Source organism: Hylobates moloch, unplaced genomic scaffold (genome assembly GCF_009828535.3).
Source record: "Hylobates moloch isolate HMO894 unplaced genomic scaffold, HMol_V3 SCAFFOLD_8, whole genome shotgun sequence".
Lineage (NCBI taxonomy): Eukaryota > Metazoa > Chordata > Mammalia > Primates > Hylobatidae > Hylobates > Hylobates moloch.
This window is the reverse complement of record NW_026652283.1, coordinates 64,545,311-64,572,970: the sequence shown is the minus strand read 5'-3', so window position 1 is coordinate 64,572,970 and position 27,660 is coordinate 64,545,311. Positions and strand designations below refer to the sequence as shown.

General features: G+C 36.0%; 1 protein-coding gene across 7 annotated transcripts in view; it reads right to left on the bottom strand.

Moving 5' to 3' along the window:
• The window catches only part of NME7 (NME/NM23 family member 7), a 237,027-nt gene that overhangs the window by 177,607 nt on the left and 31,760 nt on the right, over nucleotides 1-27,660 (bottom strand). For all 7 annotated transcript variants that reach the window (XM_032161055.2, XM_058443250.1, XM_058443247.1 and 4 more), the window contains exons 2-4: nucleotides 15,800-15,907; nucleotides 14,511-14,677; nucleotides 1,454-1,564 (exon numbers count right to left, since the gene is read on the bottom strand). In XM_032161055.2, coding sequence (XP_032016946.1) covers nucleotides 1,454-1,564; nucleotides 14,511-14,677; nucleotides 15,800-15,907 — 386 coding nt within the window. The remainder of the gene's footprint in view (nucleotides 1-1,453; nucleotides 1,565-14,510; nucleotides 14,678-15,799; nucleotides 15,908-27,660) is intronic.

The following is a 27,660-nucleotide window of genomic DNA, read 5'->3' as shown; positions in this document are numbered from 1 at the left end:
CACTCAGCCAACCAGAGGGTGATCCCAGGAAACAAAGGCCTCTGTCCCATACGCATCTCCCTTCTTCATCTTCCAGAATGTTGCAGTCTTTGCTTTGTCTACTTGGTAGGAAATTTTTTTAAAATAAATGTCTAATATCATGGAAAAATCATTAGTTTTTTTCCTAAAAGATCTCTAAAAAAACTGAAGACAAGGTTTTCCCTATCCTTTGTTTGTACGTTGTTAATATTCTCCTTGCCATTCTCATGGGGTTAGAGTTACTTACTTTATGATAGAAAGGGATAAGTAGAATGTATAAGTCTTATTTTCACTAAATAACTTAGAAAATATCTGGTCAAACAGGTTGGATTGCTTGTTAGATAGGTATATTTACCTATCTAGGTAAAAAATAAATAGGTATATTTGCCTATTATTTATAATAAGAAGAGCTAAATGTAAACATTTCCAAAGATGATACAACAGTAAATCCTCTTGTCAAATAAAAATAATCAGACATCATTTCCTCTATTAATTTTATACAGTGTTATCCTTATATATTAATAAAAGATTATAATGATCAAGCGTTGGTGTTATAAAAGCAGTTGGGGTTTTGAAAGACAATAATAATTAAATGAGGCATGCATAATTTGACAACTCCTAATTACTTAGACTTCAGTGGTTATTTATGCATCTGATTACTTGGTATCTTATTGTTCTTTTCTTTCTTCTTTTTCTTTTTGTTGCCTGGTGTAATGCCTACACGACAGCTGAATTTCTACCCTGTCCTAACTTTGCTTATCTTTAAGAAACAGGACTTCTGCAATAAAAGGTTCCCTTTACAGCCAGACCAGTTGAGACTGGTTAGAACCAAGATGTGCAACCAAATGACATCAAAAAGACCTCGGGCTTCATTATAATCTCATTTTCATACTATATGGCACTCCCACCAGCACCATGACAGCTGAAAATCGCCATGACAATGACCGGAAGAGGCCATAAAAAGACAAAAAGGAAAGCAGCACTACGATTCACCATCAGTTGTGAAACTGGTGGAAGTTCACCACCAATTTCCAGAAAAGACATGCATATTGCTCCTCTTGCTTTTCATGTCCTTTATTAGAGAAATTCTTTATTTTAACCCCCTCATCCCTCACTAGTTGAGAAGTTGATTTGTGAGCCACGCTCCTGTTTCTCAATTCCACAGACACTGAATAAAGCCTGCACTGCTTGATACTCACTTTCGGTTGTGTATATGAGCTTCATGACACTGAATAGGAAAAGATCAAATCTTTTAGGGGGCTGGCTTTGTCAGTAACATTCTAGATGAACTCCTGTCAGTTCCCATTTTGGTAAGGTTACTATTCTATTCTCTGTCATTCAATAGGAGGTTTTTTAAACAATGACAAGAAAGATAGAAAATGATTTTTTAAAAAGGAATCAGACATTACATAACTGAAAATGATAAAAATATTACCTTGAAAGCATCATCATTTTGAGTTTGGTTATAGTAAATCCAGCTTTGTTTATTATTTCAATTATTTCTCCAGCCTTTGATATTGCATCTGGTTTAATTAGGGCTAGCGTTCTATAAGGAAACAAAAAATAAGTTTGCAAATAAAAATAGTTCAACAGTTTTTATTTATAATTCCCAAGCAGCAGTATTCTCAACAATCATCCTAGATCATCAAAATTTGAAATTAACTGTATAGAAAAGTGTATTAAAGACATCCCTTAAAAACTTACACAAAGTAAGCTTAGTATTTTTCCCATGAACATCAAAATTAGATACTAAACTTAGGGGAGGGGGGAAGCTTAGGAAAAAAAGCACTAAAATTGTTATTTTTAATATGTCCAAATGAGAAAACACAGGCATTTAGAATCTCCATTTCTTAGAATACATTTTATACAAAGGACTAATCTCTAAAACATTGCATTAAATATATTATGAGCTTGGTTTTTGGTCTCTTAGACTTCAACATATGTATGCTATATAGTCAGTTCAACATTGATTTGGAAATAATTATAAATTGTTCTATTGACTCTTTATTCACAACATGGGTGACTGCATGAAGAATCAAATGTCTTCTTATACAACAATGTATATGAATATGTAACAACATGCTAACTTTTAAAATCATGTTCTTCTCTAGGAGGATACATCAGAACAATGCCCTCTCCCTCCGAAGATTCAGAATTAAGAGAAATTTGGAGATGAAGATCACCTGAGTGTCCTCATTTTACTAATGAGGAAACTAGGCCTACCAAGGTAACATGACAAAGGTTACACAGCTGGTCAGCAGCATTTTCAGGACAAAACACCTGGCTTACCAGACTCCTAGGTCTGTCCTTCCACGTCACAAATAATGTTACTATTAATATTATTAAAAAGGGGCATCATCACCAAATCCTCAAGAATACTATTTGCAAATGCAACATAAAAACTATATTAGCTGGAGTAATTCTGCTTTTGTGATAAAGAATTGCTGCTACTTTCCCCTCTGCATTTCCAATTGTTCTTATAACACTGGCATTAATTCAAGGAATCCATAAAAGGAGAAAGTTTCGTCTTTTCATTGTTGGATTTTTTTCATCGATATGACAAACTTAGCTCAGGATAAAATTCAAATATCCTGGCCGGGCACGGTGGCTCACACCTGTAATCCCAGCACCTTGGGAGGCCAAGGCGGGAGGATCAAGAGATCAGGAGACCAAGACCATCCTGGCTAACACGGTGAAACCCCGTCTCTACCAAAAATACAAAAAATTAGCCGGGTGAGGTGGGCACCTGTAGTCCCAGCTACTCAGGAGGCTGAGGCAGGAGAATGATGTGAACCCGGGGGGCAGAGCCTGCAGTGAGCCAAGATAGCACCACTGCACTCTAGCCTGGGCGACAGTGAGACTCCATCTCAAAAAAAAAAAAAAAAAAAAAAAAAAAAATTCAAATATCCTTACTTAAATTGGATATAGCTTATGGCTGAGTTTTAAAACTATAATAACAAAAGAAATTGTTCATCTGAGTGTGTTTATTACAAATTATACCAGATAATGGTTTTCTTTATTTTAAAGCAGATGAGTCAGTTATATTACTTTATATTGTCTGGCTTCATTGAAAACACACTTAAAACTCTTCACTTTTTAATTCATATTATTTAAATATTTTAAGACAGACTAACCTATAAACTGTTTATGCCAAACTCTGGAAGAACATTTCACTGACCATGGCTCTTAAAGAAAAAATAAAACATGGCAGTAGTCATCAATGTCTATAAACAAGAAGCAATGGGAAAAGTCTAAAATTGACAAACAGCTTAAAATGTAATCTGATTTTCTCTTAAATGCCTACAAGAGACAAAGGATTGACTATGTGATAAATAATTCTAAATAAATTCCTCTGTCGTGTCTTTGCTGCTTAATTTTTCAGTAAGTAATAGTAAATTGTATTTTGGAGGGAAAATAAGAGAGAGATCAGGCATCATATGTGTTAATTTAAAAATAAAGATAGCACATGAAGAAACAATAGGGTGACAAAGATATATCAGTAGTATCTCTGTTATCTGTAACTGCATAACAAACCATCCAAATATGTAGTGGCGTAAAACAACAATTTCTCAAGGTTCTGTAGGTAGGCTGTGCAGTGGTTTCACCTAGGATCATTCACACAGCTGTATTCAGCTAGTGGGCCAGCTGGGGGCTGTGCTCAGCTGAGACAACTAGGATTTTCTTTCCTGTGGTCCTTAAGGAGGCTAGACCAGGCCTCTTCAGATACCACCACACATCAACCAATGTACAGGCAATTATCAAGTGTCCCCCTGAGTCATGTTTGCTGACATCTTTTTGGCCAATGCAAGTCACGTGGTCAAGCTCAGAGTCATTGTGAGAGAAAACCACAAGGTATGATTCATTGAGAGCCATCAGTGTAACAATCTACCACTTAGTAATCCTCTTGCCTGCACTGAGGCAAGCACTGTAAGATGCAGCATGAGATATTCTCAAAAGAAAACAAAAAATTATAAAAACCACTATTTAAGATTAAAACTTCTCAGCAATACACGGTAACTACTTCTTGTGAAAAAACAGTTTGGCCAGCCTTCACGAACCCAGAATATAGATTTCCAGATAATAACAATTCTCACAGAGCTATGCAATAAATGTCTTCATATACCATCAGGTTCTGAGCAAAAATTGTAGCAAATATATTTCTGAGAAAGATGACTGATTGCAGTACAATCAATGTCCCAAATAGTATAGTGCTATTGCTATGTAATAAAGTCTTATATAGTACAGTGCTATTAAACATCTTAGATAGTGCAGTGCTATGGACTCTTTAAATGCCATTGACCAAAAAGAATAAATATGTAAACTTTAATCTATATGGGATTCATATTTGTCTTAAGTAAATATTCTATTCTAAACCTATTCTAAAAGTAAACCTATTCTAAACATCAAGGCTAAATTTTTGTTTTTTCTCATGCTTCGCTTACAAGCATAAAGTGTGTATCTGCCCCATGGATAAAGGAAAACTGTCTCAAACGAGGCACCTGTAATTTGGTGGAAAATTCAGTGAGTCAATACTTTTGCTTGGCAACAATAGCAAAATTATTCAGAACAATTCTTCCACCAAAAACTAAAAAAGTTGATATTTTTAAAAATCTTTTAAAAATTAAAGATAAATTTGACTAGATTATAAATAATTACTGGGACAAAAGTGAAAAAAAAAAAAAGAATGAAAGTTGTTTTTGACTTGACAGCATTGCCTATCTGGAAAATCTGAACTTTGATTTGCAATACATCATTGGGAAAGGGTAACAGAACCCAAGAGATGATCCTTCCTAAAACAATTTGGGCCCAAAGGCTACACCACACCCGCTTAGAGTGAATCAGAAACAACCAGGTCTTGAATGGCAATACAAGTTCACATCAACTAAGCAGTCTCAAAACTTACAATTTTTGAACTACCAGTCATACAGACTGCTAATGCCTATGGGAAAAAGACAGAAGCAAAGACAATTAATTCTCTCCTAGTAGGAAAGTAATGTCATCCTGTACCTCAAATAATTCATATGAAAATGCATATCTCACATATATTATTTACATATATGCAATACACCCACACTTACACACGTGGCAATCATACAGAAAGATAATCACACAGACACATACACACATACAGGGAAAAGGCCAACATGAGGGAAAACCAGGAGAAACAACAGAAAAGAGAGAGACCCACAAATACTTCAGATACTAGGATAATCAGATAAAAACTATAAAATATCTGTGCAAACTATGGTTAAAGGACTAAAAGACAAGCTACAAAATATTATCAGGTAATAGAAAACTGTAAGCTACAAAACTGAATAAGTAGATCTGAAAAAGAATATATTAGAATATCTTGTGATGAAAATACAATAATGAAAATGAGAACTAGATAAAGGGTTTGACAGAAGAAAGCAAATTCAGAATGAAGCACAGAGAAACAAAAAGATACAACAGAGATAAGAAAATAGTTTTATGAATGTAAGTGAAATAAAGACATTTTCAGATGAGTGCAAACTGAAAGAGTTTTCTACTAGTAAACATACTCAAAAGGAAATTATTTTTTAAAAATGTAATTTAAGCAAAAGTAAAATAATCCCAAACAGAATATTTGAGAAAAGAAAGCATAAAAAGCAAAAAGTGAAGAAACCTAAATGAATACTCATTACATAAAACAATAATAGTAAATCATTAGGTTCATGGAAAAAAAAACAAAAAAAATACACAACAAAAACAGCATATAATTCAGCAAAAATCCCAACAAAAATTGAGCTAAAGTCTTCCGAGATTCTTAGATTTTAAAGAAGGAAGGTGAAAATATTAATTAGATTTAAGCTTTACCAAGGTAAGTACATATGTTGTAGTTTCTAGTGTAAATACTAACTGTATATAGAAAAAAATAGATGAAAAAATCCTCAAGCAATCCAAACAATCAAAAATAAGATAATAAAACAGGCAGGAGAAGAAAGCTCAGGATAAGATTTCAGAGTTAAAGCCAAGTATATTAGTAGTTACGTTACAAATAAGTGCTCTACAGTAGATGCAGGTTATAAAACTGTATTTATAAAAAAAAATTTTTTTTAAGATAATCTGATTGGATTTTAAAGCCTAGATGACAGGTTGAAAGGTGCAGCAAACCACCATGGCACATGTATACCTATGTAATAAACCTGTACATTCTGCACACGTATCCTGGAACTTAAAGTTAAGAAAAAAAAAAGATATAAAAAACAAACAAACAAAAACAAAAACTAATGAAAGGCACACTTAGAAAAGAATACTGAAAATCTAAAGTAGAAAGAATGGAAAAGGTATACCATGCGAATGTTAACTAAAAGAAAGCCAGTGCAGCTATAGTAATATCAGAGAAAGTACAGTTTAAAGTAAAAGGCATTGCTAGAGATGAAGATGGTCTCTTCATAGTAATAAAAGGTTCAATTTACCAAGAAGATATAACAATTTAAATCACCTAGTAACATACCCTTAAAATTATAATATAAAGACTAACATAACTACAAGAAGAAATAGACAAATGATAATTACATTAGAAAATTTTAATAAAACCTTGGCAATTGATAGAATAAGCTGCCCCAAAATTAGTAAATATGTGAAAGATTTGAACATCACAATTCACAGACTTCACCTAATGAATAAATATATAAAACTATACAAAACAACTGCAGACTAAACATTCTTTTCTTTTCTGTCTTTTTTTTTTCTTTTTTTTGAGATGGAGTCTCGCTGTGTCACCTAGGCTGGAGTGCAGTGGCGCCATCTCAGCTCACTACAACCTCCACCTCCCGGGTTCAAGCAGTTCTCCTATTCAGCCTCCCGAGCAGCTAGGACTACAGGCACACGCCTCCATGGCCAGCTAACTTTTGTAATTTTTTAGTAGAGACAAGGTTTCAACACATTGGCCAGGCTGGTCTCCAACTCCTGACCTCAACTGATCCACCCGCCTCAGCCTCCCAAAGTGCTGGGATTACAAGCGTGAGCCACCACACCTGGCCTGAACATTCTTTTCTAACACACATAGATCATTAATAATTGACTATTCTAAGCCAGAGGCAAATCTTAACCAGTTTGAAAGGCAAAAATCATGAAGAATATGTCCTCTAGACATATGCAATTCAGCTAGATTCCGATACAAAAAGAGAATAAACAAATCTCCATATGTTTGGAAATAAACATAATTCTAAATAAATAATAAACCAAAGAAGACAATACAAAGAAAGTAAAAAATGTTTCAAACTGAATAAAAATTACATATCAAAAATAATAGGATATGGTTATAAGCAGTTAGAAGGAAATTTATACTCTTAATTGCATATATTAAAAATATTAAAAATTGACATAATATATAATTCTGTAACTACTAATAGCAGAAAAGGGGAAAAAAGAAAATTGGTCCATAACCATCAACTTAGAATCGTGTGTCTAGCAATAGTATCATTAAAGAAAGAGGGTAAAATAAAAAACATGTGCAGATTAAAAAGAAACAGGTAGTTTACAATGAAGAAATGAAGAACAAGAAGAAGAGAAAATATTCTAAAAGGACAGGTTGATATGCAAGAAAAATTGGTGAACAAATGTTTAGGTAAATCTAAGCAAATGTTGTTTCTATCAAAATAAATAAATAAAAGAATGTCTAACGTGCAGGCAAAAAAACTGAATGTCCAAAAACAACAATAATAAAAAAACTATGTAAGATTTAAGAGAGAAGATTAGAGCTAGAGTGTCCTAAACTTGTTGTATGACTTGGGAGAGAGCCATATTATGATAGAACTTTAAGTTAAATATATGAAAAAATTTCAAGCCTAACCAATAAAGAATAAGTATAAAAATCACATAACCTCTAAAGCAACAGAGAACATAGTAGGCAGAATAATACTACCCCTCAAAGATGTCCACATCATAATCTCCAGAACGTATAAATATGTTAACTCACCTGCCAAAAAGGACTTTGCAGATGTGATTAAGATTACAGGCCTTGAGATAGTAGAGATTATTCTGGATTATTCCCATGGGCCCAATCTCATCACATGAGTCCCTAAAATCAGAGAATCTTTCCTAGCTTTAGAGAACCAGAGAGATGTCAGTGTGAGGAGGACTCAAGCCTGCTGTTGGTGGCTTTGAAGACGGAGAAAGGTGGCCCCAAACCAAGGAATGGGGATGGCTTCAAGATGTTGGAATGTGCAAGGAAACTGATTCTTTCCTAGAGCCTCAAAAGAAATGCAGCCTTATCAACACCTGATCTTTACCTGATAAGATCTGATTGGACTTCTGACAGAACTGTAAGATCATAAATTTGTACTGTTTAAGTGACTAACTTGGTGGTGATTTGTTATAACTTCAATAGAAAACCATATAATAGAAAAAAAAACTGAAGAGAGGAAGAAAAATTTCTTCAACTAATCCAAAGAAAAGGCAAGAAGAAAAAATAGAAAAACAGGAAAACAGTAAAATAGAAATATATACAAAAATATCAATAATCACAGCATATTTAAATGTACATGTATTAACTTTACCAATGAAAATATAAGCATTCCAGTTTAAATTAAAAAAAAAACTATATGCTATTTACAAGAGACATAAGACATATCTAAAGCATAATAGGGCAAGTATAAAAGTGATGGCAAAAAGATATTAATTAACCCAAATACACTATCAATCAAACCCTTTCTAAGGAAAAATGGCTCAAGCTGGAGCTAAAAAGGAAATTCAACTCTTATCTGTTAACTGACCAAGGACCATATGACTGAGAATTGTAGAATGGAAAGGCAGAATTCTTATTTTACAGAAAAAAATGTCAATTTCTCCCTGGGAATTTAATGAGAAGGCATTTTTCATTGTATTATTTGGGAGGCAGTTACACTGTTGTTGGGTCTATCGTATAATCAATAGCATGCCATCTTAGACAATGATACTATAGATAAGTAAAGATGAGAAAAAGATTGGGGGTGAGTTTTTAGCAAGGCCTCCGTTACTGAACTAAGGTATTCTTCTAACGCATTAGGGTGCCTTTCAGCAGCCAAAACTCAACCACTCACCACTGGTCCTAGGACAATATACAAAGCAACAGTAATTGGTATTGAGGGAATGGTTTTCCAAAGGTGACAGCAAGACTAACTAATATTTGCTGGTCTGTTCCCCGAGAAGTAGCCATAGTCTACTAGAGCATGGCAGCCAATTGGCTTAAAGGTATAAAACCCAGAAAACAACTAGGAATGTGTACCCTTGCTCCTCATGAGTAAAGTAACTTCTATCCCTGTTCCCATGAGAAAGTGCTCTCTCTCTCTACTTCCATTTGCTTCTCCATGTCTGGCCATATTTAAGGGTTTCTGGTTATATGTGGCCCTACCTCTTTTTTCTCAGACCTGCAGGCCCTCAAGTAGGGGATAGTGTACAAGTAAGGGATAGTGTATTGTTCTCCTGCTTTCACATGTTAAGCACATTGGAGTCAGAGTCCAGCACCTGCAGTGGAAGCCAGTTTCTCTCTAGTGCTCTCTCTCCTGTGCTCCACGGGCTGGGAGGCAGGATGAGAACCCTGGGCAAGTATGCCCTTAGTTTGTTCTGTAGATCCAACTTTTCCTCAGGCAGGCCTCAAGTTCCAGATCAGTGTAAGGGATAGAGGAAATAGGAATAGAAAGAAAGCCTCAACCATTCTCAAACACAGCTTTCACAAGACAGCCTAAGTAAAATTAATGCTTAATATTTTGATCTACATCTGTCTCCTGTGTTAGTTCTTCATCAGTTAGTAATTTGGAGGGAAGAATGGAGACTAACTGAGCTCAAGAGAGGACAAGAAGCTGTTTTAAGGAGGAATGTAAAAGATAAAAAAGAGAAGAGAAATAAGAGAGATTTATGAAGGAGACAAGTAAATTGGTAAGATTAGGTCCCCATGTGGATTTAGGGATAAAATACATATGGAACTCAAGGACAGCCACCAATTTTGTAAGTATGTGATTAGGTGAATGTTGTGTTAGTGCATACAGAAGTAGGTTTTTCAATGAAAGAGAATTAATTTAATTTTGAATTTGTCAATTAATTCAATTTTGGATTTTTAAGTTCTTGTGAAAAATCTACATGGAAACGTTCAGGAAAAAGCTCAAACGCATGGTTTTACAGCTGGGGTGATGACATAAATTTGGAAAGCAACACATTGTTGAAGTCATGGAGTACATAGAATCCCCTGGGAGAGTATATAGAATGAGAAAAAAAGGGCCATGAACAGAACCCTGGGGAATACCAGGAGTCTTTTTTGCCTCTGAGAAGGAATGACTCTGAGAAAAAATAGCCAGAGAGATAGAGATGGAAGCAGCGGTGGGGGTGGGGGTGGTGAAGTGCCATGACAACCAGGGGAAGACGGAATAATAATTTTTAAAGTATTCTAAACTTAATTTATTCCAGTTGGGATGGAAGAACAGAAGAGGTACATTTTTTGCATTTATTAAAATTAAATTTTTTAATTTAATTTTAATTAAAATTAAAATGTCTTTTAAGTCATTCATACATTATGATATCCCAATACTGTAATCCTGCTAAACTATATAATACCTGAACCCTGAAGTTGTTTCAAACTTGATATAGCCAAGATTTTATGACATTTCCTTCCAATGAAATTTCTTCAAACATATATCTGATGATAATGCCAGATCTTCACATAGAAAAAATGTACAGTTCATATGAGTCAAATTCTACTATTAGAAAATGTATGTTCATCCATAAGAATTGTTAAACTACATAAGTCTAGAAAATATATAAAGTATTATTTCAGTACCTTTAAAAAATTATCAAGCAAATGCTTGGAATTTTGGGGCTGCATTTAAAAATTCAAAAGGTGATTTAGTTCAAAAGATTATTTAGGTCAATCTCCCTACCTCCAGGGAGAAGTATTCTTAAGCCCCTTCCAAGCACAGGTCTCACCTAAAATATGGCTTGTTTTTTTATCCACAAACCATTTCAGTACATCTCCCAGAGGACAGGAAAATGCATACTGTGACTGAGTTCCTGCTGTGATGGAGCCTCAAATAACTTGGACTTAGACCTTGGGATCAAAGATTATACACACAGTTGACTTCATAATTTTTCTTCTGAAAAACAGCAGGGTCTTCCTTTCACTGAAAGTTAATAGATGGGCACAAGAATTTCATGTATTTAACATCTACTATAATGTTGCTCACCCAACCTACTGATGCCTTTCTCCCTTTAATTTGATTAGATGGCTTGCTTTCTGGCTGAGATTCAAAAGGAATGAGGATTGCTGAATGTAAATATGTGGCTCAGTACTTAAAATTAATGGATTTTTAAATAGGATACTAGCATTATTTTTCATTGATTTTTATAAACTTCTTACTAAAGATATAAGCTATCAAAGTAAACATTTAATACCTCACTTATCACATGGGGAATAGCTGTCTATTCACATAAAATTCCTCTATCATTCATACACATGCATACATATACATATTGACTCATCATATGAAAACTTTATTTCTGGTTTGAGGTAATAAATTTTTAGAAAGACACAAATTGTATTGTGTCTCTACATCTAAACAAGAGAATCATAAAGCATCAATTGATTACTAGCTAAAATTAAAATCAAAGACTGACTCATTGACAACTTGTAACCTTTATCCATTTGATTGGAGGATCTTTCTAAAGACAGGATAAAAATGCGAATCAAATGTCAGATTTCTACAGTCAAAGGGAATTGGCAAGCTGAAGCTAGTTCATGAGTTAAGCTGACTTATATTAAATTATTTGGATAACTGCTCCCCAGTTAGCTGATAGGCTCCATGGGGATCAATTTCACTCATCCTCCTCACTACAGGCTTTACTATAGAAAGAAAAGAGTTGAAAATGTAATTGGTTCATAAATTTTTCTCAACACTATACAAAACTGAGAACTAGACTAAATCAGTTGTTACACAGAAGGTGTTTCTGTGGAACGCTGATAGACATACACATATATTTCCATATGCTTACTTTTTGCCATTTAAATACAACAATACATTTTTGAAACTCTTTGGTTTCAAAGAAGTTTATTTAAATCACCCAAATGGTTGTTGGATTTACTAACTCATATGCAATTAAGAAAGAATAAGAAGAGAAAGTGGTGAATCAATTTGAGTCAGTAAAATATATACTACATATATTTTCATTAACTATATAAAGCCCAAATACTTCAAATTTGTTTTTACATTAAAATAGAATTCTTCTGTTCATCCTGTTTTAAAATCAGTCCCATTCAACAGTATTTGCCAGCATATTAATTAGAGGTTTAGTAAAAAGAGAATGAATTTTAGGGAAAAACAAAACACGGTTTTCTGGTTTCCCTTTACCTTCTAGCTGTGTTGCTGTGGACAAGTTACTTACCCATTCTATAAAATAAATTTAACAACATTCACTTCAGTCAAATCATAGTTAAAATACATAAATTATAATTTTTATGGTTGTTATTTTATTTTTCTTAGGTCAGACTGTTAACCCTGACTCCCTAACTCACTTATTTTGCTAGTTTAAATAAAAATTTAAAGTAGTCTTCCAGCCTGGGCAAGATGGCCAAACTCCATCTTTAGCAAAATACCAAAAAATTAGCCAGGAATAGTGGCGCATGGCTGTAGTTCCAGCTACCTGGGAGGTTTAGATGGGAGGATGACTTGAGCGTGGGAAGTCAAGGGTGCAGTGGGCTATGATCATGCCACTTCACTTCAGCCTGGGTGACAGAGCCAGACCCTGCCTCAAAAATAATAATAATTAAATAAAATAAAGTAGTCTTGAACTGAGGTGTATGTAAAGTGCATATCACGGTGTCTGGCATATAGTATGTGCTCCATAAATGAATGCTACACATATTTATTAGTTTTAAATAAACGAATTATGGTTGGCATTTCTTTAATCCCATAGACTTTTACATAAGACCTCATAACATTAAAAGATTCCTATTTATTTATCTAATACCTGAAATTTCTGTCCTATTTCAAAGAGAGTCTTTGGTCTTCCTTTTTAATGAGACATTCACCACCCCTCTGATCCATCACCATTTGTGTACTAACACCCACACTGAGAACCCAGTCACCTCAAGAGCTGTAAGGTGCTTATATAGAAAGACTATGGAAGTCACAGAAAGAGATATCATATTACTATAAGAGTGACTCAGATGTTAGGCAATCAGCTAGTCATTTGAGTAGTAGATCTCAAAAAATAGTTTGATTGATTTGTTTTCCCTATTGAATTAAATCATTTTTGGAGCCTTTTATACATATAGCCTTAACTTCTACAAATAATCCCTATTTTAATTACAGCACCAATCACTCTACAGGAAAAAAAAATCTCCCAAACCATACAAAATATAAGCTACAGAAATTAGAGCCAAGAAAGATGACAAAGGAATTAAAATTTCATTTCAAATATAATTAATTCTAGTCTCAGAAAGTTGAAATTCATAAATGTAGAGATTGAAAATTAAAATGTCATCTTGCTAATACTGAAAATCAGTATCCAGAAGGAAAACATCAAAAATCCTTGTTTTCTATAAGTCTAATTTTCAGCTGTTATCTACAAGTTGTTCTTTCTCTCTTCCATTTTTTTCTTAGCCCCTTTTACAGATGACTGTATCTCTTCTAAATCAAAACTGAGAAAAAGAATGATGAATGCAGCTTTGACAAACAACAGAGAGAAGAATAGGGACACATGTGCAGGCACCATGTCACAGTTTCTCTCACAGAAAGAGCCACATGCAGTGGGAGGAAGATAGCGAGGCGGGGATGCCAGCCAGTGGGAAACTCTTCCTTTAGACATACTGTACCTCCAGACATTTCGATGACATAAATTTATTCATTCATATATTTAACAAACTTCTGTGGGTCACACTCTGTGAATAATTTGCTGTTTGAGGTATCACTACAACAGTTTTTAGGGATACAGTCATCAATAAGACAGATCAGTCTCCCTGTATCACAATTTCTTTATATGGTTTCTTTTTTTTTCCTTTTTATAACACTCATATTGTCATTGTTCCATTGATCCGATGGTCAGCATTTATTAGATATAAATATATATATATATATATGTATGTTAACAAAACTTGAGAATAGGCAGCATTAGTTACAAACAATCTAGACAAAAACTTCCTGGTCAACTAGATCAAAGATCATCATTTGAAAACAGGGAGAAAATGGAAAAAGGAAAGAATAGATCATAGATTTTAAATTGTGATTCATTAATTCATTCAGCTAATACAGAGAAGGTGCTTGCAACGTGGATGGAGATGTGCTAAGTGCCACAGGAGACATAAACATGAATTAAGTCAGATGAGACATGCATAACTATGGTATTATCAATTTTTTTTAAATTGAAAGAAAAAGACAGAATGAAGACAACCATTTTCCAGGTCCTATCAATCCTCATATGGTTACATACTCCCAGTCTTGATTCAGATTGACTTTGAACCCAAAGTTAGAGAATGTAAAAAGATTATATAATTGTTTTCTTACTTTTCTTTCCTACTGCCCAGCTGGCGAGCTGTATATTGATCCCCATAGTCAATTAATACCAATTGTCGAGAAAAGACATTCACTTTGTTGCCTATAAATAAATCTTCCAAGTGCAGGTTATCATATTTGGTCCGCTTTAAAAAGGTGCGATGATTCTTTACATCATGCTAGAACCAGACACAACAATATAACAAACAAACAAAAAAAGTTATGAATAAGGAAAGTTAATCTTATCATAAGGTAGAAATAATTCTTAATTCTGTCTTATCAAAGATAGGTTATATTCTGTTTCTTTTTTGTTACAAATATAAATCATAATTTTTAATAACTTCCATATTTCCTAATCCAATCTGGTAATAACACAAAAGCTTTTTATTAAAAATTTAATACTCTTAAAAACCTGAATAGAAAGATTTGTTTATTACCAAATCATTTCAGTAAAGTAGTCCTTCCAAATACTAAAGAAAGAGTCATACACCATACACCCAAATTTCTGCTTTATTGTGTACACAAAATCCCAATACCAAAAAGCTCTACTTGTTAAAATTGTGTTGCCAGTGAAGGAACACAAAGAAATAAACAGAAGCCTCTTAGCTTGAGCCTCTTCAATTTGACTTTTTGTAGCAATAACAGCTTTCAATAATGAGGACGTATTTATGACCATAATAATCCTTATCTATAATCACTTACTGGTTATTTCTTATCCAAAACATGAATAATCCCAAATCCCATTTCAGTATTTTTTTTTTTTTTTGAGACAGAGTCTCATGCTGTTGCCCAGGCAGGAGTGCAGTGGCGTGATCTCAGCTCACTGCAACCTCCACCTCCCGAGTTCAAGCTATCCTCCTGCATCAGCCTCCCGAGTGGCTGGGATTACAGGCATGTGCCACCACTCCCGGCTAATTTTGTGTATCTTTAGTAGAGATAGGTTTTCACCATGTTGGCCAGGGTAGTCTCGAACTCCTGACCTCAAGTAATCTGCCCTCCTCGGCCTCCCAAAGTGCTGGGATTACAGGCATGAGCCACTGCGCCCGGCCCCCACTTCAATCTTCTAACAACAACAACAACAAAAAAATTCCTATTTTTGAAATTAAAAATAAAGGCACAAGTTAACTTCTTATATTGGAATTATAATGAATACATTTAAAAAGAATTTCCATATACATATATATATACACACACACACACACATACATATAAATGTGTTTTTAAAAAGCAATTATATAAAAGGCAGTGGTTCCCATGTTCACCCCCTTTGCCAACATTCAAGCGAAGAAACGCTTATTTACCATTTCAACAGATCCATCCCCTGGGTAAAATAAAAGCTCATAACGTCGAAGAAGTGAAGCATTTGGATCATACCACTCTGCAATGAAAACGAATCTTTCACTATGATTCTGCAAAGAAACACAGAAGAATTTTAACATTAACATATAAAGAACAAGCATTCTTCTATAAGTCACACAAAATGAAAGCAAGAATTACCAATATGCAAGAAACAAACTTACTTCTGCCTATTATATTGGATCTGCTTTTCAACAAAATATCAGTTATCAACACACCCTCAGAAATATTTCCTTTTAATTTCTCACTAAATACCCTTAGATATCTCAAAGATGGCTTATGGATTGCTTTTTACTTTACAGCCATCTAATCATCCTGAGTAAATTAACATTTTCTGAGAACGTGAGCTCCTGATTTTACTACTGTAACAATTCAGTCCTTCTGAAAGCAAGTTTACATACAGACTATCAATAAACTAATATAAGAATAAATTTCTGAAGATAGCTCTCAATTATATGAAGTTTTGACTTCCCTAAATTTGACAATCTAGTAGTATCAGAATATTACCATTAAAATTATAGCAAACATCTTTCTTTTTCCTTAGTAATTTCATATGATAGTATCTTTTTATAGAAATAGAGAATGCGTTAGTCTAGGACCTCTGAAAATGAATGTGAAGACAAGATTGAACATACAAGAATTTCATTAAGGAAAATTCCCATAATATAAAATGATGAGGGAGCCAAGGAAGACTAGAAAAGCCGACAAAAACAATACAAGTTTGACACAGAGTGGTGGAGAGATGCAAGTGAGAGGTGACAGCGTGCTGGCAGTCCTCACAGCCCTCGCTTGCTCTCAGTGCCTCCTCTGCCTGGGCTCCCACTTTGGCAGCACTTGAGGAGCCCTTCAGCCTGCTGCTGCACTGTGGGAGCCTCTTTCTGGGCTGGCCAAGGTGGAAGCCGGCTCCCTCAGCTTGCAGGGAGGTGTGGAGGGAGAGGCGCGAGCGGGAACCAGGGCTGCGCGGGGTGCTTTCGGGCCAGCTGGAGTTCTGGGTAGGCGTGGGCTTGGCGGGCCCTGCACTCTGAGCAGCCGGCTGGCCCTGCCAGCCCCGGGCAATGAGGGACTTAGCACCCACGCCAGCGGCTGCGGAGGGTGTACTGGGTCCCCCAGCAGTGCCAGCCCACCAGCGCCGCGGTCTCACCGGACCTTAGCTGCATTCCTGCCGGGCAGGGCTCGGGACCTGCAGCCCGCCATGCCTGAGCCTCCCACCCCCTCCATGGGCTCTTGTGCGGCTGGAGCCTCCCCAACGAGCGCCACCCCCTGCTCCACGGCACCCAGTCCCATCGACCACCCAAGGGCTGAGGAGTGTGAGTGCATGGCACGGGACTGGCAGGCAGCTCCACCTCAGCCACGGTGCAGGATCCACTGGGTGAAGCCAGCTGGGCTCCTGAGTCTGGTGGAGATGTGGAGAACCTTTATGTCTAGCTCAGGGATTGTAAATACACCAATCAGCACCCTGTGTCTAGCTCAGGGTCTGTGAATGCACCAGTCGACACTCTGTATCTAGCTGCTCTGGTGGGGCCTTGGAGAACCTTTATGTCTAGCTCAAGGATTGTAAATACACCAATCGGCACTCTGTGTCTAGCTCAAGGTTTGTGAACACACCAATCAGCACCCCGTGTCTAGCTCGGGGTTTGTGAGTGTACCAATCGACACTCTGCATCTAGCTGCTCTGGTGGGGCCTTGGAGAACCTCTGTGTCGAAACTCTGTATCTAACTGATCTGATGGGGATGTGGAGAACCTTTATGTCTAGCTCAAGGATTGTAAATACACTAATCGGTACTCTGTGTCTAGCTCAAGGTTTGTGAACACACCAATCAGCACCCTGTGGTCTAGCTCAGGGTCTGTGAATGCACCAATCGACACTCTGTATCTAGCTACTCTGGTGGGGCCTTGGAAAACCTTTATGTCTAGCTCAGGGATTGTAAATACACCAATCAGCTCCCTGTCAAAACAGACCACTCAGCCCTACCAATCAGCAGGACGTGGGTGGGGCCAGATAAGAGAATAAAAGCAGGCTGCCGGAGCCAGCAGTGGCAACCTGCTCGGGTCCCCTTCCACACTGTGGAAGCTTTGTTCTTTCGCTCTTTGCAATAAATCTTGCTACTGCTCACTCTTTGGGTCCACACTGCTTTTATGAGCTGTAACACTCACAGCGAAGGTCTGCAGCTTCCCTCCTGAAGCCAGCGAGACCACAAGCCCACCGGGAGGAATGAACAACTACAGACGCGCCACCTTAAGAGCTGTAACACTCACTGCGAAGGTCTGCAGCTTCCCTCCTGAAGCCAGCAAGACCACAAGCCCACCGGGAGGAACGAACAACTCCAGATGCGCCACCTTAAGAGCTGTAACACTCACTGCAAAGGTCTGCAGCTTCACTTCTGAGCCAGCAAGACCATGAACCCACCAGAAGGAAGAAACTCCGAACACATCTGAACATCAGAAGGAACAAACTCCGGACACGCTGCCTTTAGAACTGTAACACTCACCGCGAGGGTCCGCGGCTTCATTCTGGAAGTCAGTGAGACCGAGAACCCACCAATTCCGGACACACAAGGAAGGTTAAGTGGAATCATCCCACATTGCTACACCCTCTAAGGAAGGTTCAGTAAGCCCATCAGGAAGTGCTAGAGCCAGGTGACTCCCAAGGACAGGGAGGGGCCAGCTTTAGTATCCCTGCTCCTCTCAATCACTGGCTGGGAGCAGCCTTTGGGAAGCAAGTGCTCAGCACAAAAGTAGCAGTGGATTTCAGAGAACAGCAGCTGGGACCCTTGGTCACTTAGGTTGCCTGTAGTTGGAGGTCTGTGAAGTACATTCTTAGGGCTACCACAGAGAGCAAAAAATGAAAAAAATAAGTCAAAGATGGGTCCTTTTCCCTTGACTATTGAGCAGGATTTCCCATTATATATGTTAGTAAAAATACCCTCTCCCCAAAGATCTTCATTATAATAAGCAAATAAAAGCATAGGGAAGAAGGGAATCTAGGAGTTTTATTGCTAATTCTGGATTTGCCATCTGATGCTCTGGTTAGGGAAAATTTGGGGGTTCTTTTTAAGTTAATAATTGACTTATAAATTCTAATGGTAGAAGTTGTATGTCTAATTATGTTTATAATATATCCATAAACTATAATGTAGATGAGTAGTTTTTAAGACACTTTTATTTTTCCCACAATCATCCAAAGACATATTTAAACCATGCTGATTACTCAAGAGAAAATAAATGTAAAATAAGGGACATACTATGACATTTGTAAAAGCCTTTCATCATATATATTTTTCATATTGATTATAACAATACAGCTTTTTTGAGTTTAGGTTTCACTGTGCATTCTAGTATTGTACTCACCTACAAATAAAAATTTAAATATTAGTAGGTTATTAAAATTTTTACTACCCATAATAAAATATTTATTTAAATACATAATTGAAATGTTGCCTTCACTAAAATAAATATAAAATAGAAGAAATGACACATCTAACTAAAGCAAATGAAAAATCAATGAAACCTGGTACTTCCATTTATCCATGTAGCCTATCCACCAAACCTGCCAACTACACTCTTTAATTCTGAATTGGGCAGCAGAATTTTGCACTATACTCTATCCAGAAAACAGTTTTAATACAAAGAAAATAAACTGAGGAACTATTGCTTCTGGCTATGACAAAGTAGCTCATAGCAAACCAATGCTACTTCTAAGAACAACTAGAAAAGTAGGATATCAAAGACTTGGAGAGCTTTTAAGGCAGCCAGGATATGAGGATCCAAGATCCAGAAGGACACGAAGCCCACTGAAATGAAACCAACATTCACTGCATTGTTTTTACTCGTAAGATATGTGCTGAGTCTCAAGTCAAGTAGACAAGTGACTGAGAAGCCTAAGAAGCTGGTAGAGGGAGCCCACCAAGGGGCAGAGAAACAGGTACAAAAGTGAGCTGAAACCTGTGCTTGTTCAGTAGAGCTTTTGGAAACAAACTCCCAAGCCAGTGCTGTTTCCTCTGTGGGAAAAGGTTTATTACTCCAAGTACAAATTATATTCAAACTTGATTTAAACTTAACTTTCTGGTTTACCTTTACAGTAAAAACTGTGTTTACTTCCTAGAGTTAAAAGATATATCTAGAGATATAACAGTGGTACATCTGGACTTGGGATAAAACATCACAGTCAGGTTGGCCTTTCAACTACCTGCCTGACACACATGCACATACACACACCATTCAGACCAAAGCCACCTTTAAAATTTAAAGAAAATTTACTTTTCAGCTTTGTTGAGCCAAATCTAGAAAAAAAGAGGAACTTGGTTTCCTTCCTCAAATGATATTAAAGCTATATATCATTTTGTTTTAACTCTTCACTTTATGGATAAAGAAACTGAGCTCCAGATAATACAAATGACTAGCATAAGGTCACAGAGCTGGTTAATAACTGAGCCCAAACTGGAAACTACATTTCCTATGACTCAGATATTTCCATATCACTAGCCTTCCAGGGCCAACTCAAGAGAGAGAAACTAACACTTTAGTAGCACATAGATACACCTTGAGTTGTTTGTCACAGATGCTCTGATGAGAATGCCACAACCTAATGAGTGCATGGACAATCATTAGTTCCTTCTTCCTTGAAGATTCCAACTGCTATCAAAAGTACTTTAGGAGGAACATTTAAAGATTACATTGCATCAAAAAGAGACTTTCTTAAAGAAGCCAAATCATTTTTCCTCTTTTGAACATTTTAAATATAAGTTATACGTAATAAAAGAGTTGATCCCTCACACATAATCACACTTTGTTCCAGAAATCTTAGTCTTAAAGGAAAATGTGTATTATTATACCCAGAAGTCTTGAAGTGACTTGAACTGGACAATGTGGTATTATTATACCCAGAAGCCTTAGCATCTTAAAGTCTTAAGGTCTCTGTCTATACAGAGAGAACTTTCCTAGAGCACCAGTCTTACTCGATGGTAAGTAATGTAAACAATTTTTACATTGTAACATGCATATATGTGTATATAAATATATGTTATTGAGTGGAATGTAAAATTCATATAAGTTTTATAACATAAAATAGGTGATTTTATGGAAATTTTGACCAATATTGGAATTGCAAGTGAAATTATATTTGAAGATTAACCAAATCTTTGGAGAAATAAATCACACCATCACCTCTCTCTGCTACTGTTTAAAGGAAGGTCCAGCTTTACAATGGATCATATGAAATTAACAATCTTTTCCATACAGATATACTTTAAAAAAATCTAATCTCTCAGTTCAAGAGTGAGTTTAAGCTTATGTTACCAAGCAAAATTGTACCTTGGCCTCACATATTTCAATAATACTGATCAGAAAGCTATTCCATTCCTGATGATACTATGATCATCAATCAACAAATATCAACTGGGCCTGGTACTACTAGCATGCTGAGTGCAATGAGCACACCAATCTGATAAGTCTGCTGCTGCTGGTGCTACTGCTGCTATCACTTGCTGGCAGCCTACAGCAAGAGACATGGCCCTGAAATGTGTTGCTTAAAGAGAAGATCCAGGAAACTATAAAGGGTTTTTTTGGGGGAGAATTATGGAGGAATATTTGTGAGAGTCCAAAAGACCTGGGCAAGACTTAATCTCTCTAACTCTCATTTTCCCCATTTGAAAAATGGAAACAGTACTTTCCTCATAAGGTAGTTTTGGGGGTTAAATGACTTAGTTTACATGAAGCACTTAGTATTTCTGTTGCCTATGTCTCCCAAAGCAATGATGGTGGTTTATAGGTCCACCTGTGACTTTAGAGCTGCATTGCACACACTCATCTCCCTCACTGATCTTTTTCTGACATATAAGAAGAGCATCTCTGGATTTGTGATGATGCAGCCTCAGCTGCAACTAATCCTAGGTAAATAGTTTTTTAAAGGTCTTTGCAGAAAAAATCAGTATGAAGGAAAAAGGGATTTATGATGGACAGAAAAATGACTAAAATTATATTTATAAATGAAAATAAAAACTATTGAACATATAATACTAAGTAAATTTTTTTGTAAAGGATATATAATATTAATAAATCAGAGCCAAAGTACAATTCTTACCTTTTGGGGAGTTCAGTTATAGATCTGTTTTTGTCAATAAAAATTTTAGTAACAATTTTCTTTTTAAATTTTATAACACTATCTGTTACACACTCATCATTAGTTTTATAATGGACGTAGGGTGCCCTTAGAGCACATATAGCTTAGATCATAATACCCAAGTCTTTTCAAATACATGGACAGCCTTCCTGAGAAGGATGGGTACAAACATGCCAAGACTGCAGACTACAGTAAATACCTAACTTTCCAATGCCCAGACACAGATGAACATCCACAAGTATCAAGATCATCCAGGAAAATATGAACTTACCAAATAAACCAAATAAGGCACAAGGGACCAATCCTGAAGAAACAGAGATATGTGACCTTTCAGACAGAGTATTCAAAATAGCTCTGCTATAGGTTTCAAAATCAACCCTGGCTAGGGGCCTGAAGCAAACCAGTTTAGTGCTAACAAGGCTAGGGGCCTGAAGCAAACCAGTTTAGTGCTAACAACAACAACAAAAATCTGATCTACTTTCTTTTCACTTTACCTTCTCTCCCACATATTCCTTATTTCTCACTCTACCGCTCCAAGCTTCAACTTCTTTGTTCCTAAATATTTTATGAAAAAGTTCAAAACACTTTTTCTTCTGGATAAGTAATATTTGTGCTTTCTTAATGTCATGCTGTGGTTTGAATTTTCAAATTTCATGAAAATTTGTGTTTCCTGAAAAAAAAAAAAAGAAAAAAAGCTCTTTTAAGGAAACCCAAGAAATTCAAGATAACACAGAGAAGAAATTCAGAATTCCATCAGATAAATTTAACAATGAGATTGAAATAATTAAAAAGAATCAAGCAGAAATTCTGGAGCTGAAAAATGCAAAAAGCATACTGAAGAAGGCATCAGAGTCCTTTAATAGCAGAATTGATCAAGCAGAAGAAAGAATTAGTGAGCTTGAAGACAGGTTATTTGAAAATACACAGAGGAGACAAAAAAAGAATAAAAAACAATGAAGCACACCTATAGGATCTAGGAAATAGGCTGGAAAGGGCAAATCTAAGAGTTATTGGCCTTAAAGAAGAAGTAGAGAAAGAGATAGGGGTAGAAAGTTTATTCAAAGGGCTAATAACAGAGACCTTCCCAAACCTAGAGAAAGATATCAATATCCAAATACAAGACGGTTATAGAAAACATCAAACAGATTTAATCCAAAGAAGACCACCTCAAGGCATTTAATAATCTAACTCTCAAAGGTCAAGGATAAAGAAAGAATTCTAAAAGCAGCAAGAGTAGAGAAGCAAATAAACAATGGAGCTCCAATACATCTAGCAAGAGACTTTTCAGTGGGAACCTTACAGGCCGGGAGAGTGGCATTACATACTTAAAGTGGTGAAGGAAAAAAAGACTTTTACCCTAAAATAGTATATTTAGTGAAAATATCCTTCAAACATGAAGGAGAAATAAAGACTTTCCCAGACAAATAGAAGCTGAGAAATTTCATCAATACCAGACCTGTTCTACGAGAAATGTTAAAGGGAGTACTTCAATCAGAAAGAAAAAGACATTAATGAGCAACAAATAATCACCTGAAGGTACAAAACTCACTGGTCCTTTGGTAATAGTAAGTACACAGAAAAACACAGGATATTATAACACTGCAACTGTGGCGTATAGAGAAATGCAAATCAAAACCACGATGTGGTACCATCTCACACCAGTCAGAATGGCTATTAAGAAGTCAAAATGGCTGGGCGTGGTGGCTCATACCTGTAATCCCAGCACTTTGGGAGGTCGAGGCAGAAGGATTACAAGGTCAGGAGTTCAAGACCAGCCTGGCCAACATAGTGAAACCCCATCTCTACTAAAAATACAAAAATTAGCTGGGCATGGTGGCGGGCGCCTGTAGTCCCAGCTACTTGAGAGTCTGAGGCAAGAGAATTGCTTGAACCCAGGAGGAGGAGATTGCAGTGAGCCAAGATCGCACCACTGCACTCCAGCTTGGTGACAGACCAAGACTCTGTCTCTAAATAAATAAATAAAATCCATTACAAAGGATACTGGAGAAATTCAAAAAATCTTTAGTGGCTACCTCAAGCAACTATATGCCAATAAACTGAAAACTCTAGAAGAAACAGAAAAATAACTAGATACAATCTACCAAGATTGAACCAGGAAGAAATTCAAAACCTAAAGAGACCAATAACAAGTAATGAGATCAAAGCCATAATAAAGTCTCCCAGTAAAGAAAAGTCCAAAAAATAGAGGAGGAGGGACTACTTCCAAACTCATTCTATGAGGCCAGTATTACCCTGATACCAAAACCAGACAATGACACATCAAAATAAATAAATAAATAAAACCACAGATCAATATCTCTGATAAATATTGATGCAAAACTTGTCAACAAAATACTAGCAAACTGAATTCAGCAATACATTAGAAAGATCATTCATTATGACCAAGTGGGACATATCCCTGGGATGCAAGGGTGGTTCAACATAAGCAAATCAATCAATGTGATATGTCATATCAAAAGAATGAAAGATAAAAACCATATGATAATTTCCATTGATGTTGTAAAAGCATTTGATAAAACTCAACATATCTTCATGATGAAAACTCTCAAAAAACTGAATATAGAAGGAACATACCTCAACATAATAAAAGCATGTTTGACACATATGACAGACCCACAGATAGTATCATACTGAATGGGGAAAAACTAAAAGCCTTTCCTCTGAGATCTGAAACATAACGAGGGTGCCCATTATCACTACTGTTGTTCAACATAATAATGGAAGTCCTAGCTAGAACAATCAGATGAGAGAAAGATACAAAGGGCATCCAAATTGGAAAGGAAGAAGTCAAATTATCCTTGTTTACAGATGATATGATTTTACATTTGGAAAAACCTAAAGACTCCACTGAAAGACTCTTAGAATTGATAAATTCAGTAAAGTTGCAGGATACAAAATCATACAAATATCAGTGGTATTTCTATATGCCAACAGTGAACAATCTTAAAAAGAAATTTAAAAAAGTTATCCCATTTACAATAGCCACAAATAAAATAAAATACCTAAGAATTAACAAAAGAAATGAAGTGAAGATCCCTACAATGAAAACTATGAAACACTGATGAAATAATTTGAAAAAGACACCAAAAAAAATGGGAAGCTATTCCATGTTCATGGAATTGGAAGAATTAATATTGTTAAAATGTCCACACTACCTAAAGCAATCTACAGATTCAATGCAATCCCTATCAAAATACCAATGTTGTTCTTCAAAGAATAGAAATAGAAAAAACAATTCTAGAATTTATATGGAACCACAAAAAACTCAGAAGAGCCAAAACCATCCTAAGCAAAGAGAACAAAACTGAAAAAATCACATTAACTGACTTCAAATTATACTACAGAGCTATAGTAACCCAAACATGATGGTACTGACATAAAAACAGACACATAGAACAATGGAACAGAATGGAGAACCCAGAAAAAATCCACACACCTACAGTGAACCCATTTTCAACAAAAGCGCAAACAAGATACACTGAGTAAGACAGCCTCTTTAATAAATGGTGCTGGGAAAACTAGATATCTATATGCAGAAGAATGAAACTAGACCCCCTATCTCCAGCCATATACAAAAATAAAAATGGATTAAAGTCTTAAATCTAAGACCTCAAACTATGAAACTACTACAAGAAAACATGGGAGAAAATCTCTAGGACATTGGTCTGGGCAAAAATTTCTTGAGCAATGCCCCACAAACATAGGTAACCAAAGCAAAAATGGACAAACGGGATCACATCAAGTTAAAAACCTTTTGCACAGCAAATAAAACAATCAACACAGTGAAGAGACAACCCACAGAATGGGAGAAAATATTTGCAAACTACCAATCTGACAAGCGATTAATAACCAGAACACCTAAGGAGCTCAAACAACTCTACAGGGAGAAATCTAATAATCTGGCTACAAAATGGGCGAAAGATCTGAATAGATATTTCTTAAAAGAAGACATACAAATGGAAAATAGGCATATGAAAAGGTGTTCAACATCACTGATCATCAGAGAAATGTCATCAAAACTACAATGAGATATCATCTTTTCCCAGTTAAAATGGCTCTTACCCAAAAGACAGGCAATAAAAAATGCTGGTGAGGATGTGGAGAACAGGGGACCCTTGTACACTGTTGTTAGGAATATAAATTAGCACAACCACTATGGGGAACAGTTTGAAGGTTTCTCACAGAACTAAAAATTGGGCTACCATATGATCCAACAATCCCACTGCAGGGTATATACCCAAATAAAAGGGAATCAGTATATTGAAGAGAAATCTGCACTCCTATGTTTGTTGCAGCACTGTTTACAATAGCTAAGATTTGAAAGCAACCTAAATGTCCATCAACAGATGAATAGATAAAGAAAATGTTGTACATATACACAATGAAGTGCCATTAAGCCATAAAAAAGAATGAGATCCAGTCATTTGCAACAACAGGGATGGAACTGGAGATCATTATGTTAAGTGAAATAAGCTAGGCACAGAAAGACAAACATCACATGTTCTCACTTATCTGTGGGTTCTAAAAAATGAAAACACATTGAACTCACGGACATAGAGAGTAGAAAGATGGTTATCAGAAGTTGGGAAGAGTAGTGGGAGGCTGTAGGGAAGGTGGGGGTGAATAACAGGTACAAAAAAATAAAAATAAAAAGAATGACTAAGACCTAATATTTGATAGCACAGTAGGGTGACCGTGGCCAATAATAACTTAATTGTACATTTTTAAATAACTTAAAGAGTGTAACTGCATTGTTCGTAACAAAAGGATATCAAAAGGATAAATGTATCAAAAGGATAAATTCTTGAGGCGACAGAGCACATTCACCATGATGTGCTTATTTCACATTCCATGCCTATATCAAACTATCTCATGAACCCATAAATATATATCTACTATGTACCCATAAACATTTAATTAAAAAAAAAAAAGAAATTTGCCAAGATCACACAGCTTATAAACAGAGGTGAACCCTGGCAGCTTGACTCCAGATCCTCTGCTCTTAGCCACTCCCCTTAACCATGGCAAGAAGGAATGGAAACTCCCTTCTGAGAGACACTGGACTAAGCAGCCTATATAAGCTGCAGTGTTTGCTCGATTTCTAGAAACAGCAACTATATTCTTTCAATTTAACCCCCTATTAAGACAATTCAGGTTTTAAAAACCCACACAACCACAACAATAAAAATCAGGCCATACTTATCAGACTTGTAATGCTAACAATGCACTGAAAAAAATGTACATTGCATTTTTGTAATGCTGTATTTTAGGAAAAATTACTTCACGATAGGCAGCAAAATATTTTTGTTCACACAAAAGTGCTCCCTTCTTTAAATCATACTAAATGGATTACATAATGCATGATGGATTATGTAATTTAATTCTTTAAATCATACTAAATGGATTACATAATGCGTAATGCAAAATGGATTACATAATGCATGACGGATTACATAATGCATGATGTCTTAAACTAACCAGAAGTCTTATTTTCATGATTTGCATGTTGAAGGGTCAGTAACTAGTCTCAATCTATTTCAAGCCAAGTATCTGCTTCTGTTTGACTTCAAAGACATTCTGGAGTAAATTATGTAGATGATAAAGGTTACAGTTCAACAAGCTTCTAAAGTTTAGTCTGAGTCTCCATGAACCCACATTCACCTTGA